At 35.6% G+C, this 22,027-nt stretch overlaps 1 protein-coding gene across 2 annotated transcripts in view; it reads left to right on the top strand.

The window, feature by feature from the left end:
- Positions 1-21,773, top strand: part of Rbm41 (RNA binding motif protein 41) — a 40,783-nt gene extending 19,010 nt beyond the window's left edge. The window contains exons 6-8 of one of the 2 annotated variants that reach the window (XM_051178911.1): positions 12,893-13,296; positions 18,901-19,048; positions 21,542-21,773. In XM_051178911.1, coding sequence (XP_051034868.1) covers positions 12,893-13,296; positions 18,901-19,048; positions 21,542-21,708 — 719 coding nt within the window. In that variant the 3' untranslated portion in view covers positions 21,709-21,773. The remainder of the gene's footprint in view (positions 1-12,892; positions 13,297-18,900; positions 19,049-21,541) is intronic. The other variant, XM_051178912.1, reaches the window with a different exon arrangement.
- The last annotated feature ends 254 nt before the right edge of the window (positions 21,774-22,027 follow it).

Below are 22,027 nucleotides of genomic sequence, written 5' to 3' on the forward strand. Positions count from 1 at the left end.
TTCTCTTTGACCATGATCTTTTATCTTTTTTTGTTAATTTTTGTCTTTATTGAGACAATCTTGCCATGTAATGTTAACAGGCCTGGTACTTGTTATATAGCTCAGGCTGGCCTTGAACTTTTGGCAATTAACTGATCTCAGCCTCTGAATTTCTAAGATTATAGGCATGCACCACCAAGCTCAGTTGCAATCTCTTTTTTCCTTACCAGCTCTCAGAACTTTCTTAGATCTGTATATCATGTCTTTAATACTATTGATAGCTCTAGTTTTTAACCTTTTTAGTTTGTAATCTCCCAATCTCTCATCTCTTGCCTAGTTCCTCTTCTTTCCTAGTCTTACTTAGATTCAACCTCAGATAACCATTCTCTTTGCTTTTTTGTCTGTGTATCGCGGCTCCTTAGAAAAGCCTTAGCTAATTGTCTTTCTTTAGCAGTCCTTGCAAGTACTACCTGAGAAAAATCATGTAACTTATTGTTCATTAGTACTTCGATGAGTTCCTCATCTCTGAAACTATCTTAAGAAAGCTTTCAGTCTCTCACCCCTCTATCATTATATCTCCTAGTCCCTCACCATCTCTGTTTCATTCCTTATCAGGAATATTGTAGATATTCATTATTTTTTCCTATTCTTTTATTGTTTTTAAAAGATAGCTTTTGGTTCAGTTTCAAAGTAGCAAGAACTTTCAAATCTGCTTCCTCCTCCTGCACTCTGGTAACTTCTGTTTTCTCCTTCTCCTCTTCTTCCCACTTCACTGAGAGATAGGGAAGTCTTTAGTACTTAATGCTAATCTTTATACTCCAGTACTGGCTTCTATCCTTATCTGCCAAGTGACTTCAGTCAGTTCTCCTTTCCTTTGAGGACTTTAACATAATCACCATTGCGTCATTTGCAGGTTTCCATTGAGTACAAACTCCTGCTATCTAAAGAACATGTGGTGGGGGGGGGGACCTTCAGCATTTTAGGTGCTTGAATAAACAGTGCTCAGATGTTTGTCTCTCACTGTATATCATAAGTAGCAGTTAAAAGAGGAAATATCAAAATCAAAGTTCCAAGAGATCCAGGATTATATGCATCAAAACAATTGCTGATGTTTGTTTTCAATGAAAAATTACAATCATGCAGAAAAGCAAAAATGACTTCACAAATACCCATTATATCCCAATCTGTATTGTTCCATTGATATACCTTTTCATCACATATCTGATTAGTACTCCTGTACACATATCAACCCATTTTATTTATATGTGCATCCTTAAAAAGTTGTTGATATAACTGTATACTCCCCAATATATCAGCATGAATATTGTTAGCTATAGTTAAATATTTATTTTGATTTTGTGTTCATAAAATTTGTGTCATTAAATATACAAACCTTATCACTTGCCCATTTCTAGACAATGTATGCTTCTGAATGGTGATATACTAACTAGTAGGAGCATGCATCATCTCTTTAGGCAATGGTTTGTATCACCTACTATTTTTCACGATCTACATATTCCCACTGTGGACAGTTGCAGGCTACCAATCTATCATCACTTAGCACTGAGTTGAAAATGGACACACAGTCATTAGAGCATGTCCAGCATATCAGTACATGTGCATAACTTAACACTTATCAAATCTTACAGATTATCATCGTTCCAGAGAGTCACATCATACTTCTTTCCTGTGACTCCCATCCTGTTCTCCCAAAGGCAAATTACATTTTTTTCCTCAGTATAGTCAGTATAGATTAATTTTGCCTATTCTAGAACCTTTTATAATTAAAACAATATAGTAACTATTCTTTGTATAAGACCTACTTAATTCAAAAAAGTTTTTGAGGTACATTTGTGTTGTTGTGTATACTATCCATTTGTTTTTCTCCAATATAATTTGTAGAAGAATTTTCTATAACCATATTAGATATTTAAGGCTTCTAATAAACTCACATAGATCTGGTTTTGTGTAACAGAAATTTTATTTCCTTCACAGTTTGAGAGGCAAATCAAAGAGTTGATGAGTCAGTCTTTCTGTAGGCTATAAGACCATAGCTGACCTTACCTTATCTAGCCTGTGTTCCTTGCTAATGCTCCTTGATATTCTGTGATGTGTGTGAACACATCATTCCAACCTCTACCTCTGTCTTCCAAATGACATTCTCCCTGTCTGTCTCTGTGTCTCATGTTACCTTTTGAGTATAGTAGTCATTAGATTTTTAACTTACCCTAATCCAGTATTGGCTTATAATAATTTAACCACTGATATAAACATTATCAAATAATGCCAGTTTGAGGTTCCAAGTAGAAATAAATTTTAGAGGTATTCTGTTCAACATAGTACATCATTCTGTCCTCGGGCCTCAAAAAAAAAAAAAAAATCCAGATTCATCCCAGTACATGCTATGTACATATAATCCACCCCAAATAGCATTTATGTATAAACTCAAAAATTCTCGCATCTCATTTAAATCACATAAATCAGGTGTGAATGAGGTTCGGAATATAGTATATTCTGAAACAAAAATTCTTTCTTTCTACCTGGAGACTAATGTAATTGAAAAAAAGAAGTCATGCTATTCTAATATGTAATGGTAGGATAAGCATAGGATACACAGCCACATTCTGAAAAGGCAAGAAAAAGAAGAAATAAAGGGATTACTAAGCAAGTTAATCACTCAACAGGGCAAGTTTTATTCCTTAGTCATGTTCTGAGCTCCTTCTCTGGCCTCTGCAACTGGGTCTTTGCTCATGGAATCATCCTTCACTTTTGTCCCGTGTTTGTCTCCTACCAGGCTGCCACTGGTTTTACTGGTACAGAATTCTCAGAAGCCTTGTCAATCTTGAGGAAGTCAAGAGATTCATGCTGTTAGACCCAAGGCTGTCTGCAGATCCGTCTTGTATAATACTGTCTTTATCCCTGGATTCTGCTGATTGAATGTATGAGTCATCCTCCTAATATCTTCAGTAAAAATTTGTCTAGCCATAGCTTTGGCCCCTTTTCCAGAGCATGCTGTCTGGGGATAGGCCCAGGATTTTCCAGATCATCAAGTGCTGGTTTCTTTCTCCTTAATAATAAGATTTAAGTTTATATCTTTAATGTTATGATTTTATTATGAACATCAAGAGAAAACAGCCCTTATGTTCACTTTGGAGTCTCTTCAGCTACATTTTCCCCCAATAACATGACACCAGTTCAGCCAAATTCCTGACCCTGTATGATAAAAAGCACCTTTCCTCCAGGGGCCAACACTGTTCACCTTTCCTCCTAAGGCCTCTCTAAAAATTCTGCTAACCTTCATAGCTATAGCAACACTGTGTTTGTGATGAGTATATACATATGCAGATAGATATGTATGAAGAGTCTCTAGGGTTGCATGAACTTTCTTTACTGTTCACTTTTTTTCTAACCCTTTACCAGAACTGCCTTTAAAAGTCTGTGTTTCTGCCAATGGATTCCTGAAGGAAATTTGGGCTTGTATTATGAAAAAATGTCAAAATTCTTCCAGCCTTTACTCATTACTCAATCCTAAAGCCAAGTCCTCATTTTTAGGTATTTGTTAAAGCATCATTCCACATCCCACTGCAAAATACGAATTGGCTTCCTAGGGTTACTATAACAGAACAACAGGAATATAGTTTCTAATAGTTGTAGAAGTACAAAAGGAAGTTGTTGTCTAGGTTCCTTATCTCTTAAGGGTCTGTGGGAGAATTCTTTGCACACTTGTCTGCCAACTCCTGCTGACAAACCTTTGCTCATAGCATTCTCATCACTGCTTCTGGAATCACATGACATTTCCTTCTACAAATGTAGTACTGTGTCTTCACTTGCCTTTTTATAAGAACACCAGACTTGGGACTTCCCCTAATCTATTATGATTTCATATAATTGGTTAATGAAAACTTGATTAATTATATCTGCAAAGACCCCATTCTCAAATGAAGTTAAATTCTGAGGCTTTGGGGGTGTGTGTGTGTGTGTGTGTGTGTGTGTGTGTGTGTGTGTGTGTGTGTGTGTGTGTGTGTGTGTGTGTCTTCTCTGTGAAGCATTTGTAGACCAGGCTGGCCGGGCTATTCTTAACCCTAGTATGTTTATTACTGCCTCTTTTTCATTCATATTTATGCAAACTATTTTTAAGTGATATAAGATTTACTATGCTGAAGAGCACTTCAACTATTTATGTTCAATGAGATTGATAAACAGTGCAATGGAAAAACTGGAAAAGCTCCTGTGTGTTCCTCACAAATCACAGTCCCCTTCTGTTTAGGTCTAACTATGGTACTGACTTATAGTAATAAGTTTCTTTGTTTTGTTTACTACTTATATATCTGTCAATCATTAGACAGTATTTACTTTTCCTATGTTTAAACACCATATCTGCCTACTGAACTGCACATATACTGGTCCTTTTCTGTTTAATATTATATTTGTGAAATTCATCCACATTGCTGTTTGGAGATACAGTAAAGTCATTTTCACTGAAGTATAATATTCCTTTATATGAACATTGATTTCTTTTCCTGTTCTGCCATAATTGGAATTTGGGTTCTCTTTTTTTTCTTCCTTTTTTAATTATTAGTTTTTCTTATTTTACATATCAATTCCAGTTCCGTCTCCCTCCCGTGTCCCCTGACCCCCTCTCATCCCATCTGCCCTCCCCCACCCCACAGGTACGGTGAGGCCTTCCAGGAGAGATCATCAAATCTGTCAAGTCATTTGGAGTAGGGACTAGGCCCTCCCTCCTGCCTCTTGGCTAAGAGAGTATCCTCCCATGGGGAATGTGCTCCCAAAGTCCTTTCGTGCACCAGGGACACATCCTGGTTTCACTGTCAGAGGTCCCTTAGACTGCCCAGGCCTTCCAGCTGAGACTCATGTGTCTCAGGGGTCTGTGTAGGTCTTCTGCTGGATTCCCAGTCCTCAGTCTGGGGGTCCATGAGCTCCCCCTTGTTCAGGTCAGCTGTCTCTGTGGGTTTCTGTAGCCTGGTCTTGACCCCTTTTCTTGTCACTCCTCCCTCTCTGCAAGTGGATTCCAGGAGTTCAGCTCAGTGTGTAGCTGTGGGTGTCTGCTTCTGCTTCCATCAGCTACTAGATGACGGCTCTATGGGTTCTCGTTTGGATGGACCAACAGTATCAATCTTCCTGCTACATGATGCTTCTTGTAGAGGAATCCTGGAATATGTGTCCATGAATTTCTTGGGATTTATACTTTGGAATGGAATTGAGAGGTAAAGAGTTCCACAAATCCTCCACTTCAGTAAAGTTTAACTAATATCTGGGGGGAATTTCCCTCAAGTTGACATTTCAGCAATCATGGAAGAATGTTCAGGTTGCCCCATGTCCTTGTCTACACTGGCTCTTATCAGACTCCAGTCACACAAATGTTTCCTTGTCTTCTTTATTCCCTGTGTTAATAATTAACATTACTAATGGTATACTGTACACTATATCCCCAATTCAAGTGTTTTTCTTTATTGTTTGAATTTTTTCCTGTATGGAGAAAAATTGAAAGAATACCTACCAAACTATTTGAAGTAACTATCAGAGGAAATTAGGATTGATTCTTTTAACTTATTCTGTTATGATTTATGCTTTGGGTATCTTAACTAAGAAATCTTTCCTGGAATCAAAGTAAAAACAAAAAATACAATCTTTTGTCTTTTTTTTTTTTTTTTAGAATACCTACTGTCTTGTTCATATATTTTATTGCATGGAAGACCTTAATTTTATATGAAGATTTCCAATTGATAAACACTGTACCTTACAAAGACAACTTGTCCCATTGAATTTCCTTGTACAATTTTGTTCCTTTGATCTGTATGTCTGTCTTTATGTTTCCAGTCCCTATTGGATGAACCTTTATAGTAAGTTTGACAGTCATAGTAACTCCTCCATCTTTGTTGCTTCTATCCTAGGTCTTTTTTGTATCCATGCACATTTTGCCAACACTCTATTTATTTTTCTGCAAAATTGCTGGAATTTAAGGGAGATTGGATTGGGTGTATCACTTAATTTAGAAAATAATGCCATTTTTAGTTACAGTTTCTTTTAGTCCATGAACACAGAATGTCTCTTAATTCAGATTGTCTACAATTTATCTTATCATTATTTTATATATTGTAGTATACCAAACGTATTCTTCTCATAGTAAAGTTGTCTCTGAGCATTTTATTCATTTTGAAACTCTTTCCAATTATTGTCTGCAAGTATATAGAAATAAGTTGGATTTTGTATTGATCTTATATTAGTCTAACATGTTCTAATTAAATGTTTTATTGGTTTTTTATTAGTATAATGATTTTATTATGGATAGCTTGGAATTTTCTTCATAGGACAAAAAAGCATGCTTCCTATGAATAAAGACAGTTTTACTGGAAAGTTACTGTTTGCTTGTTTTTACCTTCTTGTAATCTCTAAAACATTTAGTACATTGTTAAGTGGAAGTAGTGTGAGCTAATGTCTTTGCTTTATTCCCAATCTTTTTTAGTATAATATTCGTATCAATTCTTTGGGAATTTTATACATTTAAGCTATAGTTTGAGCATATGCATCCTCTATTTCTCCTCACCCCCAATTTCCTATTCTCTCATTTGTTAAAATAACCAGTGGAGTCCAATTTGTGGTACTCATATCCATATGGTGTAGAGTCTTTCCTTGGAGCATGACCAGCTTACCAGAGGTCATACTCTTAAAGAAAACTGACAGTTCTTCCCACAGAAGCCATCGCCATCAATAGCTTCTGAGGGGTGTAATCCAAGGACCCTACTCCACTTGGTTTTGGAATGTTGACAGACTTGATCCTGTGCAGGTCTTAATGTCAGCACAACTGTTGTGAGTTCATGAGTGCCGCAGTCCTGTCCATAAGCCAATCCTTTAAATAAAGTTTTTATTTTTATTTTTATTCAGCACTGTATGTGCTCATGTATGTGAAGGTACCTTTTGGAAGCCATAAAAGGAGTAAGATCCTTTTGAGCTGGACTTACAGGTGGTTTTGAGCTGCCTGACATAGGTGCTGGAAACTTCTTTGGAAGAGCAGTGCTCTTAACTGCTGAACCATCTCTCTATCCTCTTTATTCTCAGTCTTCGGGGGGGGGGGACATCTATTTTAAACATTAATCTTAGCTCTAGGTTTTCTATGCATGCTCTGTTGCAATGTATTACTTTCTTATGGGTACTCTAATTAATCACTATACATCTGATGGCCTAAAGCAACATAGGTTTCTTGTAGTATAGTTGTGAAGATCAGAAGCCCTAAGATAAAGTTGTTAAAATGGTTCTCAAGATTAGGTGAGCTTTGTTCAGTTTCTAGAAACCACTAGGATTCTTTGCCTCATGGCCCCTTCCTCACTTTATTCCAACTGCTACATATGTCATCGCATTTAATATTTTTACATCTAGGTTCATGAGAGACATTGGTCTGTGCTTTTATTCTGCTATCGTTGTTTACTTTTGGTGTCCAGGGTACTAATAGAATTAATTGAAAAAGGTTTCTTCTTTCTCTACCTTCCAAGTTTTGTGCAAGATTGGTATTTGGTCTTTAAATGTTTCATATACTTCACCAATGAATCCAATTGAACCAGGATGTTTCTTTGGATAGCTAGCTCATTACTAATTCAACCTCTTGTTAAAGATTTAGTAAGTTCTTTCTGGAATTCGCTTTGATAATTTTTATCGAATTTGTCAACTCATATCAATTTTCTACCTTGTTGACTTAAAGTTTTTCAGTGTTCTTTATAATCATTTTCATTTCTGTGAGTGGTGATGCTTCCTCTTTAGTTCATAATTTCAGTAATTTTTTCTCTTCTTTTCTATTTCCTTGGGTATGTTAGCAAGTGATTTATCAGTTAGTTAAATCCTTCAAAGAAACAACAGACAGACTGCAGATGGGGCTGTTTGGATCCACTTTGTATGGCATTTTATGTGCCTAGTACTAAGTAAGCTCCATAGGGAAGTCCTATACACAAGGAATGGGATCTTACATATCTCATGCTGCCTGAGGTTGGAATAATGTTCAGTAGACCATTAACCATCTAGATGGATGCTAAGCTAAGCTGACTCACATTTGAGTCTCACAGCTTCAAGGGCCTTCACTGACTCAGGTACTTCATGGCCCATGTGTCAGTGATACATGAAAAAATACAAGGGTGCCTGCAACACTGATGTGCATGTATCTATAAAATTATAGTGCTTCCATCTGTGAGTACTGGCCTGCTGAGAGCTGTGGTGCCCAAGGTTTGGGCATAGTTAGTAGAGGTAGTTCCTTGGACACTAAAGCTGATTCTAAGGTATATCATACCTGAGCCTCCCAGTTGCCAGGGCTCATCTGGTTCTGAAAGTTGGGTGAGAGCACCCCACTTCCACATTGATGCTAGAACGGATACAGTGGACACTTGAGTATCTCATAGGTGCATTGGTCTATACCTGATGTGGGAATGCACCTAGAGGGTATAGCTGAGCTCTGGACTGTGCTTAGAACCTTTAGTTTCTACCCAGTGCTGGTTTCACCATGGTGGGCTTGGCACAGAACTCTGAGAAAAAGCCCTGTTCAGCTTTCCTGTGGGTAAGTAGAGTCCAGCTTTTTACTGTGCCTCCAAAAGTTGGATGAAGGGTTTTTGGAGTAGTCAGTTCCTAAGAGCATAATGCTCTTCTCATGACTCAGTCCACAGATACTGACCTAATAATAGAAGCCCTGCACTAGGTTTCACTTCACTAGGAAGGCCTAGATTTCATTCTCTGTCCAGGCTAATCTTCCTGGAGTTGGCGAAGGAATATGTTTTTGCCTTTTTCATAGCTATTCATTATGATATATTTATAGGGGAAAATTTGCTATATGCTTTCTGCCAATTGCCAACTCTTTTCTTCGACACAGGGTCTCATTCTGCAGTTGTGGCTGGTCTGAAACTCACTTTGTAAATCATGTTGGCCTAAAATTCACAGAGATCTGTGTCTCTCTGATTCCTGAGTGCTAGGGTTAAAATTTGTGTTCCCCCTCCTGGCTCCAACCATCTTTCCTTATAGTTCCTAGGGTCTTTGCTTTCATTGATTTCTCCTGAGGACCCAGAATGGTGCCTGGCTCATAGAGGTCATTGAATAAGCTTTTTTTGAGTACATACTTCAGAATGTTCATATAGCCTCGCTGATATTGTATTGGCATAATTTGATATACTTTCAAACATCAGGGTTTTTATGGATCTCATTCCTCATCTGGCTTGAATTTCACTAATCTCTAATATGATCAAACACTTTTTTTTTAATCTATTAGCTATGTGTTTTTTCTCTTTATAGAAGATTCATCAATCTTGTGCTCATTTCTTCTTGGCTGCCCACCTTTGTTTCTTACAGATGTATGAAATTTCATAGATTCAGTATGCACACACTCTAATAATTATCTGTGTAGTAAATATCTTATCCAGTGGTTTTCTATTTATTTATGACTTTTATTTATTGGGTGCCTTGTGCCATGGCATATTGTAGAAGTCAGAAGACAACTTGTGGGGAATTAGTTCCCTCCTTCCACATGTGGGTCCCAGGGATTGAACTCAGGTCAGCAGATTTTGTGGGCAGTGCCTTTATCCACTGAACCATTGCTGGCCCACTTTATGACACTGTTGATGAACAAGATTTTTTTTTATTTTGATGCAGTTATATTGGGAAATAGTTGAAAATATATTTTTAGTTTTTGAAATTAAAATATAATTATATTCCTCCCCCTGACCTTCCCTTTCCTCCTTCTAGCCCTTCCTGTGTTTTTTCCATTTGCTGTGTCTCAAATTCATGTCTTCCTTTTCTTGAATCCACCTTCTGTATCTTAAGTGATAAATACTCTTATGCATTGCTGGTAGAAATACAGAAGAGCACAACTCTTATAGGGTGAAATTTATATATAAAAATGACATCGACGTTTACTCTTATTCTTTGTCTCAGCAATTTCACTTCTTAGAATTTATTTGAAACAAATGTTTGAAAAATACCAAAGTTTGTTTTATATATATATATATATATATATATATATATATGTATGTATATATATATGTATATATATATGTATATGTATATGTATACACATACACACACACACACGGCTAATTTTCAGGGCATAGTTCAAAATAGCATAAGATTGGATATAAGACCTATATTCAGTGTTTCTTAGGAAAGTATCAGAATTAACTGCTGTATAATGAAGTACCATGTAACTGTAAGAAGGCAAAAGAATAGTTTTTACATTAACATGGAAATATTTATGGGATATATTATTAAATCCAAAAAAGAAAGTTTCAGACCAGTATTTATATAGGAGAAAGGTATAACTAATGAATTGCATGTATGTATGTATGTATGTATATACATATGCACATGTATATATATTCAAACAAAGGAAATACTGGTACTGTAAATCAAACTTAACAACTAAACTTAACAACTAGTATTTATGGGAAGGAAGGCAATGAAATGAAGGGATCAGAGATGGAATGATACTTTGTAAAGGTGCTGATAACCCTTTTCACTTTAGAGCCATATATATGTTTTGCATGATTACAAATGTAATAAAAACTTTAATCAAAAATGGAAAAGGACTGGGGATATACTTCACAGTTGATTGCTTGCTTAGTATGCACTAAGCCCTCCATTCAGTCCCCAGGATCACATGCATACACACAAATTCAAGAAAGACTAAATCCATAAAATTAAAAAAAAAAACCTGAAGCAAATAAAGCAAATGATAAACATAGTTGATAGAATAACTACACAGACAAAATAATTACTGTAGCAATTCTAAAGTAATGGATATCTATTACTGACAATATGTACTCTAAGGGCTGCAAAAATATAAAAAGTGCATCGATCATTTTATTGTTGTTAGTCATATTAGTATTGCTTGTGGAGTTTTTCAGTTATGTGAGTATATTGTTAGAGAAAGCTAATAAACTACTTTGATGATATTATTAGGATCTGAGGAACCAGAAATAAAGCTCAGTGATAGAGAACTTGCCTAGAAGGCAAGCAACCCTGGGTTTGTTCTCCAAGTCTCCCCAAAACAACCCTCCAAACAAAATAAAACAGACAAAAGTCCAAAGTTTAAAAATAAACCTTGTCATATTAAATTTGAATTGGAAATGCTGTTATAAATTTAAGATCTGTTTTTCTCCTATAAAATACTCCAGGTTTGTCTACTGTAAAGGCTTAGAAGCAACAACAATGAACACTCTGAACACCAGTGGATTCTAAGTACTTTTCATTAAAAGGAACCAGGGATTTTTAGAAAAATAGTTCAGGTTCAAGTTAGAAAATGTGTAAGATAGAGGCAGAGGCAGGCAGAGAGCTCTGTGAGTTCGAGACCAGTCTGGTCTACAAGAGCTAGTTCCAAGACAGCCTCCAAAGCCACAGAGAGACCCTGTCTCAAAAAGCCAAAAGGTCAAAAAGTTAAAAAAAAATTAAAGAAAAAAAGAAAAGAAAGAAAGAAAGGAAGAAAGAAAGAAAGAAAAAGAAAGAAATGTGTATGCAAAGTCTGGGATAGTTTGCTGTGCCAGAAAATCAGAAAGCAGTACAGGAGCTGGTTTAAGGGACTGCTTGTGAGTACTAAGTGGGACAGTTTGTCCACTACCACAAATAGTCACTATATTTAATTGAAACACATGCTTTATATAAAAATACATGATTTCATAATTGTGCTACAAATAACCACTTGTCATCATTAGGTATTTCTAAAGTAAGAGCTCCTTACTCTCATATACTGAAGAACATATAAAATCAATTATTTATCCTGCTTTTCTTATGTAAACTATGTTCAGGAAAACTAAAAATTGATGATTATAGAATCCAGATTAAAACTATAAAAAAAATAATAGATTTAGCGAAGCCTCATTTTGTAATTCCTAGTAAATTAATAGATATAAACAGTAATCACCAATGGATATAAAGCCCATTAGGTAAAAATTGAATGGGAATACATAATAATTGAGGAATGTGGCAAACATCATTTAAATTCATGGATTAATGAATATTGTGTGCCTTTAGACATGGTACAATAGGAAATATACACATATATATGAAATTTTTTTTAGTTTAATTATTTAACATGAATCTAATTAAATCTTTACAGAAACCATCTTAATATAACTTTCTAGAATATTATAAATGGTCTTTATCTATTCTGGATAATCTGGAATCTAAGAGCAAATATATATATATATATGTATATATGTATATATATGTATATATGTATATATATGCATATATATTATAAGTTAGACATTTGAAATGCACCAAATTTGACCCAAATTGATACAAAAGCATAACCAATTGATCAATGGCAACTGAATTGTACTAGATTTAAGTGTCAAAAACTACAAGAAATTTTGAACAAGTAATCATAAAACACTTCATTAAATCAATTTGTTCACAAAGATAATAATGGTTGTATATTATCAATGGATGGAAGAGAAAGGTTGATGAAGGGATGGGACGGAAAAATGATTTCAAAGTCATGATAGGCAAGTATTTAAAAAAGTCACTGAAATAATCAAGGTCATTCAAATATAAATTTGGGGCTAAGTGGTACTTAGGAATTACTAAGCTCATGAATATGAAAATGTCATCCTGGTTCTATTCTTCAGATAGCCTATGAGTTAGAGGTATGTATGCTTGTATGAGCTTGAGGTTTCTTGGTGCCTTACTTAGTTTGCCATGGATTGGCCTTGCTCAAGACGCAGTTTTAAGATACATGCACACTCACATGTACATGCATGTGTGTGTGTGCATGTACACGCAAACATACACACACATTTGCTACATGTTATAAAACCCTTTCCTAAAAGAGGTTCTGTATCTGAGATCCAAAATTTAATTTTTATGAATTTTTAAAAGGTTATACTGGGGAGGCTTTGTAGAACTTCCATATCTCTTTGTCTTGATCCAGATGAACCCCCAAAGAAGAACAAAGGTGATCCCATGAACAACCTGGAAGGTTTTTACCACGAGACTATAATGAAAAAACGTCTTGAAGAGTTCCAACTTATGAGAGGTGAACCCTTTGATTCCCACTCACTGGTCTCAGCTACGTCAGTGAGTGATAGTGCCACAGCTGAGAACCCATCACTACTCCAGGACAAGGGAAAACAGGCAGCACAGGGTAAAGGCCCTAGTCTCCATGTGGCAAAAGTTATTGATTTTCTACCTGAGCAGTGTTGGATTGGGCCTAAGAAGCTGACGCAACCAATAGAATTTATCCCTGAAGATGAGATCCAGAGAAACCGTTTGTCAGAGGAGGAGATCCGAAACATCCCTATGTTTTCTTCATATAACCCAGGGGAACCAAACAAGGTATAGGCCAAATCAAAAACACAACATGAGTTGTTTTCACTTTATTTACCTCTACATAATGGAACATTTTAAAATTACCTTTGATTATGCCAAAGATTATGATCTAGCTATTCTGTTTGCCCTTTACCTTAACCATCATTTCCCACATTCTATTAAGTAGCCTATTTCCTACCGTGTTTTGTGTGCCTTTCTTGGGTTCTAAAGTCCCTTCTGAATTTCCAAATAATACCGAGATCTAGAAGCTCTGAATTATAGGAAAAGTAATCACCAGTTTCCTAGTGATTGGCCACCTGGTTGTGGGTACCATTAATAGCACAAATCTTTAACATATTAATTTTTGTCTTAATTTAAGGAAGCTGAATAAAGAATAACGTTTTCTGATTTAAGAAAAAAAAAAATGGATGAAGGGATACTGAAGTACTGAAGTGACTTTCTGTTATGTTAGTCCTCTTCCAGGGGTAGCTCGACTTTTCATTTACTTTTTGTCATGAGCTGTTACTAACATACCAAAGAGTAAATATCCCATGAATAAGTTAGGGAATGTCTGTATACTTAGTTAGCCATGTTTACTAAGACATAATATTCGTATTTTCTTAGTTTTAAAGATTATAAAGCATTATGGATATAGCTGAAGAATTTCATGTATTCTTCATCAATCCCATTCTTGCTTCTTTCTGGGTTTAAACACTATTTTGAATTGGCTTGTTCTGTTCCCATGGGTATTTTTATGCATTTACTACATAAAACTAAATACAATAGTCCCTAGATAATAATAGCTAAATTTATTTTTGTTTACATGGTTGTGTGAGAATAATATGCAATTTGTAGAATCTATACTCTGGATTTAGAGTTTTTATTTTTGGCAAGCTAATAATATGCATTGTGATGCTCCGGTACCTTATTGAGATACTGGGCAGCCACAGTGACCTACAGCTCATAGTCAGCTGTAGTGAGGATAAGCCAGAGTATAGGTTGCTAAGCTGCAGTGTTCCATAGATTACATATATTAAGTGCATTTCTAACTTAGGATATTTCAATTTAGAAAGAATTTATCAAGATATGACCCTATCTTAACCCAAGGTACATCTTAACTATCCATAAGTATTCATAAATATCCATAAATACAGTTTTACACATTAGAAAATTATGTAGATAATGTCTTAGTTTTCTGGTACTAATTTCACTCAATATACTCAATATTTTAAAATTATATTTCTAATGATATAAGGAACTATTTAGTATTCCATTATAGAACTATGCTATAATTCATTTGTTCATTTTCTTGATTTGTTTCCCCCCCACATATTTGCTAAGACTTTATATTAGACTTTTAACTTTACCTAATAGTTTAAAAGGTAATTTATTTTTTTTAAATAATTTTAAATTTGCTTATTCCTCATTTCTAGGAAAGATATACAAGTATTTTACATTTATTAGCCCTTCTTATATCCTCTATGAGTTAGCTTTTTGTTCCTTTGCCCATAATTTGATATTTTTGCCTTGTGTTTATTTATAATGATTATTTTTTATTTTTAAGATTTATGTTTCTTGTGTGTGTCATGTGTGTGAGAAAAAGAACAAAGGAGAGAGTTATTTGTTTGGACTACTAATTTCTGAAATTAACGGTAGACTACTAACCATACATCTAGGACTCTCAGGGAACATTAAGCAAGAGAAAAAAGTTCCACCCATCCAGAAATCTATCCAGAGAATTTTCCCTTTTGGTACATAGGAAACAGAATAAGTTCTCAGATGAACAAGCATGTAGATAATTTGTTACGATAAAATTATTCTCCTAAGTTTAGGAAAATTAGATAACTTAATAATTCAGATATATATGTAGGAAGAACATAGAGGAAAGAATACACAAAGATAAAATAAAATGCTTTTCTCAATCTGTAAAACGGAAGTAGAGGGAATATATTTTTTTATTTTATTATTTTATTTTATATAACAAAGTCCAATTAAATGGTACCAAACATTTATACACAATATTTGGGAATTTGGGCGTCGTTCTTTCCAAACTACTTCCTGCTGGTACGGGGCGCTGTCATGGGGAATTGATCATGCCAGACCGCCTGAAACATAGTACAAGGTGATCCTACATTCAAAACAGCTGGACAAAACAGCCCTACAGACTACAGCTCTGTAGACCAGGCTGGCTTCAAACTCACAGAGATCCTCCTGCATCTGCCTCCCTAGTGCGGGGAATAAAGGCATGTGCCACCAACTCCTGGCTTGTCCTTTTTACTTTTAAAAACTATTTTTATCATGGGTCTGGGAAGATGGCTCAGAAATTAGAGCACTAGTTATTCTTTCAGAGGACCCAGATTTGGTTCCCAGCATCCACATGAAGAACAGTTTGCAACTCCAGATCCAGGGGGAGCTTACATTCTCCTGTGGGTTCCACGGGCACTGTATCCACATGGCACACAGACATACTTGCAGACAAAACACTCATACACATTGAATAATAATTTTTAAGTATTGAGCAATTAAAATATATTTATCAGAAGGAACAGTCAAAATGGATCTTATCTAATTGCTCAGAAGCTTGGGATCTGTTCTCACATACTTCCTTCCCCAATTTTAAAACCTATTAAATTTATTTTTTATTGAAAATAAACTTTTTCATACAATGTATTTTGATCATAGTTGTTCCTCTCTCATCTCTTCCCAGATCTTCCCCACCCATCCAACTCCATGGCTTCTCTCTCCTCTCTCTCTCTCTCCCTCCTTCCCTCCCTCCCTCCCTCCCTCTCCCTCCCTCCCTCTCTCTCTCCCTCCCTCCCTCCCTCTCTCTCTCTCTCAGAAACAAACAGGCAAATAAGCAAAATGCACAAACAAAGCAATAATGGAGCAAAAAGCTTACTAAAGTAGTGTTGTGATTGTTTTTGTGTTGGCCATCTTTTGCTTTGTATTAGTCTCACATTGCTTTTCAAGGTTAAGAATTAGAGCTGAAGATTCTACTACTTAGTTACTTTAATAATGTTTAATGTATGTCTTCATATATTTCAGTGACTATATCAGTCATTTCCTGGCTGTTGTCTTCTCTTTTCTAGTGTGAATTCTTTCCCAATTTTTAAAGCAAAAACTATATTAAATAACTTTTCCATCTTCTACCCTTTTTGTATTGCGTTTAAAGAACACATTGGATCTACCTTTCTATGAAAAATGTAAGGATCCAAAGCAGTATTGTTGGCTTCAACATGGTGTTGTATAGCAGGTTTGTAGGGTTTTCTCTTCTATGACTGAAGCAATTCCCCCATTTCCCCCTTCCAGTAACTTGACACCATTATACTTTTAGCGTCAATGAGTTGGACTACTTTAAATGCTTTGACTAAGTAAAATAATATAGCATTTGTGTTCTGTCACTGAGTGTAAACTCCTAAAAGTTTATGTGTGTCATAGCATATGACAGTGGTAATGGAAAACAAAAACACAACTTTTACCTTGAAAAGGATAAGAGAGAGTTTATTTTTGAGCCAGATATCAGTGTTTATGACCTGGTCATACAAATTCAGGTTACTCCACAATCCATGCTGCAAGATGGTAACAGTTTCATGACTTTGTATAGTAACCGAAGAACAAAGAAAACCATAAATCAAGGTCTTTTCAAGTACATTGGTGGAAACATCAGGTAGGTGGCTTACAACAAGTTGGAGAAACCTCTGCTCTAGAACTCATCTGCTTTCTGATGACATTCTTGCCATTTTGGTGGGTGGAAGCTAGTGATCTGTTAATACATTTCACAAGACTTCACTTGTTAATCACAGGATGTTGGGTCAGGCACAGATATGGGCAAGGAATGACTGTTAAGGGTGGCTAAAGATAGCTGCAAGTAATTAATTATAATTTGGTTCTGGGCCTGCATCATCTCAACCTCTCCACAGTCATTGAAGTTTTCAGCCTTTTACAGGCTTCAGCATAAGCTATGGTTTCTTTGCAGAAAATCTCATTCACAATAGGATTTTTCCTTTTAATGATTAAATAAATATTCCAGTCTATGTATATGCTACCTTTTCTTGTCAGTGGACATTTCAGTCTTTTCTCATTTTCCTCTATGTATTTATTTTCTTTGGGATTACTGTAAATAAGACAATGTTTTAAGCTGATAATATATGTTAAATAACATATAAGATGGTATTTTGTTCTATTAAAATTTCAATAGCTTCCTATCACTAATTGATAGAATATTTTCCTGAGGGTATGAGTCATGGGTTGGTTTTTGTGGTTAATTTTTCTGTTTTCTTCATGGTCTCTGTTTTCTCTCATTTGCTTTTCTGCCCCTTTTCTGTCCTTTACATTAGAAGCCTTTCTCATATGTCTGATAATACCTGTCCTTATTTCTGTGTGTAAAGTTGTTTAGACGTTCTGAGATCGTGGCCTTTATGTACATTGACTTTGAGGTGATATTTTATCATCCCAGCACTTAGAAGGCTGAAGTGGGAGGGTTGTGAGTGCTTGGCCAGCCTGGGTTATATAGTGAGAATCTGTCTCCAAATGATAGAAACATAACCGTAATAACAATGAACCGGATGCTCTGGCCTGATCATTTGTTGGAGAACTCCCCTATTCCAAGTCAGTTGTTTGATCTTTCTTGGGGATTAGTTCCCCTACAAGGAGACTGTCCGCAAAGAGTTTTCTCCTTGCTTTCAAAAAAACACTACTCTTAACCTCAACTGTACAAGACATTCCACATTTTCTGACAATGAACCTTCAATATTCTACCAGGATCGGTGAGTTGCCCTCACCCAGTACTATAATTGCAAAGGTGGTAAAGATCTAGTTTAGTTTATAACAGTTTTCAACTTACCATCCTCATTTTAACCCTATCTAATCACACCTATTTCTGGAGCCAACTGAAACTACCATTTCTTGAACTATTTGTACGTGCCTTCATTTTTTTTCTTTTTTTCATATATCTATTTGATTCTTAGATAAGATATCACTATGTTGTCCAGACTGGACTCTTGTCACAACTCAGCCTTCCTAGTTGATAGGTCTATAGGTTTTCATCACCATGCTAGTGTGTGTGTGTGTGTGTGTGTGTGTGTGTGTGTGTGTGTGTGTGTACATGCACATACATAGAGGCCAGAAGTCAATGTCACATGTCTTCCTCTATTGCTCTCTACCTTACTTTTGAAATAGGGTCTCGTTGACTTTAGAAATCACTAACTAGCTAGACTGGCTGGCCAGCAAGCACTGGGATCCACCCAGCTTTTTACGTGGGTACCATAGAGATTTCAAATCAGGTCCTCAGGTTTGTGCAGCACTTGTAGCCACTGAGCCATCTCCCTAGCCCACATCTGACTTGAAGACTTTAAGAAGATTCAGTGTGTTCTTGGATTTTCTTCAAAACATTTCCTAGTGAGCCTTGTTTGGTGTGCTTAGTTCCTACTCATTTATTTTGTATCCTCCAGAACATTGTTGCTATTCCCTTTGTTCTGAGTTCTTTCTGACATTGTTGCTTTCAGGCCTTATAGTTTTAGAGTGAATAACATTAGGTGAATATTCAGTCTCCCATCTGAATGTAATTTCAAGCCCTAATGAAAGAGCTGCTTTCTTTCTGTGATATTTTTGTCACTTTTCAATTTGTATTAGGTGCTATACCTGAAGAACCTTAGTCCTCGGGTGAAAGAAAAAGACCTTGTCTCATTATTCGCTCGGTTCCAGGAGAAAAAAGGACCACCCATTCAGTTCCAAATGATGACTGGACGCATGAGGGGGCAGGCTTTCATCACCTTTCCCAGTAAGTAACTTCATCTAGATAATCACTCCATTGCAGTAACAGTTCATGTGAGAGTACTTGTTACCTCGCTGGATTAGATATAGCCTTAGCACATGGAAAGGGGCTGGTAAGGAAAATACAGTTCCAGTATTCCTAGTTCCTCCTTCCTGTACTTACTTCCTCCTCTCTATGGCTACTGCATAACCACCTTACCCCGGTGGCCTTAGTTTCCCAGTTTTTGATAATTCCTTTTTTACCCTACCAATATTTATTTTGTTTTTATCAACAGTACCATTTCTACTCTATATTATAATAGAATTATCTGTAGTTAATATATTGGAATTGTTATTGGAAAACATATATTTATTCCTTATTCCTTTTGGACTAAGTGATTTTAAGCTAAATTAATTCATTCATTACTAATTCATAGTTATTGAAAGATGATACATTCTTTCAAATATCACTTGCATATCAGTGCATGGCTTGTGTTCTAATCCAGGTATAAGACTAATACAGTAATTTTGATTTTAATAATAAGTTTACCAATATGTCTTTTGTGAGGAAAAGCTAGATAATATCTGTATCTTTCATTGCCTCCAAATTGTCATTTTAATGTTCTACTAATTTTTATGTGGGTAAGTGATTTTACACATGAAAACTGCTGATTTTCTTTTCATTGCTTTCATATGACTTTGAACTGTCTTTTCTATCTCATTGAAGGTTTGTAGATCTTTGAACCATTGGTCTTCAGTCTTTTGAAGTGAAAATTCTCTATTAATTTTTTTTAAAATCTCATGGATTTTCACAGGATATATATATATATATATATATATATATATATATATATATATATCCTACTAATTGAAAGATGCACAATGCAAAGATTTTATTTGGTTTGTATACTGTTTGGGTGTATATGTTCATGTGTGTGTGTGTGCGCACATGCGTGTGTGTGCATGTGTGTGTACACATGTATGGACGTGCATGTGGAGGCCATAAGCTAACCTATAGTATCTTCCACCTTAATTTCCTCACTGAACTGAGAACTCATTGATGTGGCTAGGCTGGCTGGTCTGTGAGCTACAAGGAACTATCTCCCCAGCTCTAGGATTACCGATACATACTTCCATACCTGGAGTTTTATATGGGTACCAGACACTGAAATTCAAGTCTCTGTGCTTGCCTGGGAAGCATTTTGCTGCCAGAGCCATCTTCCCAGTCCCAGTTTTACACTTCTTAATTTGTTACTATTTCCTAACAGCTATAGTACTTACTTGAGAATTTGTGGTATATCTGAGACACAATGATCTCAGTATTGTCTACTTACAGTTCCACAGACTCTATCTCAGTATTGTCTACTTACAGTTCCACAGACTCTATCTCAGTATTGTCTACTTACAGTTCCACAGACTCTATCTCAGTATTGTCTACTTACAGTTCCACAGACTCTATCTCAGTATTGTCTACTTACAGTTCCACAGACTCTATCTCAGTATTGTCTACTTACAGTTCCACAGACTCTATCTCAGTATTGTCTACTTACAGTTCCACAGACTCTATCTCAGTATTGTCTACTTACAGTTCCACAGACTCTATCTCAGTATTGTCTACTTACAGTTCCACAGACTCTATCTCAGTATTGTCTACTTACAGTTCCACAGACTCTATCTCAGTATTGTCTACTTACAGTTCCACAGACTCTATCTCAGTATTGTCTACTTACAGTTCCACAGACTCTATCTCAGTATTGTCTACTTACAGTTCCACAGACTCTATCTCAGTATTGTCTACTTACAGTTCCACAGACTCTATCTCAGTATTGTCTACTTACAGTTCCACAGACTCTATCTCAGTATTGTCTACTTACAGTTCCACAGACTCTATCTCAGTATTGTCTACTTACAGTTCCACAGACTCTATCTCAGTATTGTCTACTTACAGTTCCACAGACTCTTGTCCAAAGTCTACTCCTCCTTATTGCTTACATGTAGTAGCTGAGACCCATATGTTCAATGTTCCTGCTATGCATTATATATTCTCATACACAAATTTTCTGTCTACCAACAATAGAAGTTTATTATCCCAATAAAGATTTCCGTAACCACTTTCCCTCTAAAAGAAAAAAAGTAGCTGAGTATGCTCTATAATGTCATAACTTCTGTTTGTATAACAATTTTGAAAAATGTTGTTTTTTTATATCTATAATCTATCTAAGATAGAGGCATGTTTATAGTTGTGTTTTACTTAAATTTCTTCAGTGCACTCCCTGTGTATCCTTATTTCTTCTATTTCTTTGAATCAAATACACATTTTGAGGGCCTTTTGTCATTATTTTTATTATTATTACCCATTATTTTAATCTTGCTGACATATACAAATTGGGGATTATAGGCATGACAAAAACATCTAACATTAGTATGATTTTCTAGCAAACCAGTTCTAATTAAACTTGTAAAAATAATCAAGTGATTAAACTCTATGTAATTTGATGCATTTTTTTCTCATTTTTTCCAGATAAAGACATAGCATGGCAAGCATTGAATCAAATAAATGGATATAAACTCCATGGGAAAATATTGGTAATAGAGTTTGGAAAGAACAAAAAGCAACAGTCAGCTGTCCAGGGTGCTTCCCTTCTCACAACTGCTACAAATAGCAGTACAGAAATCAGTGGTAGCTAAAATATGTACTGACACACATTTGAATATATGTATGTGTATGAACTCACTCAGCTCTTTCTTTTATAATCTAAAGTATAGGATATGTATATACATAGGAATTTGTTTAAAATGAACAGGAAATATTAGAGAGACAATAATTAGGACAGTGGCTCTCAGCATTTAAAAAGAATTGGTAGAAATATTTTCCAAAATTGAATACTTTATAGTATAGAGAAAGATTATATAAAATTGACACTGTCCTGAGTTTTAAAGATAATAATCAAACACTGTATAGGGCAGATAATACTCTGAGCTTTAAGATCATATGAAAACCTTAATT

Source organism: Phodopus roborovskii, unplaced genomic scaffold, assembly GCF_943737965.1.
Source record: "Phodopus roborovskii unplaced genomic scaffold, PHOROB, whole genome shotgun sequence".
Taxonomy (NCBI): Eukaryota; Metazoa; Chordata; class Mammalia; order Rodentia; family Cricetidae; genus Phodopus; species Phodopus roborovskii.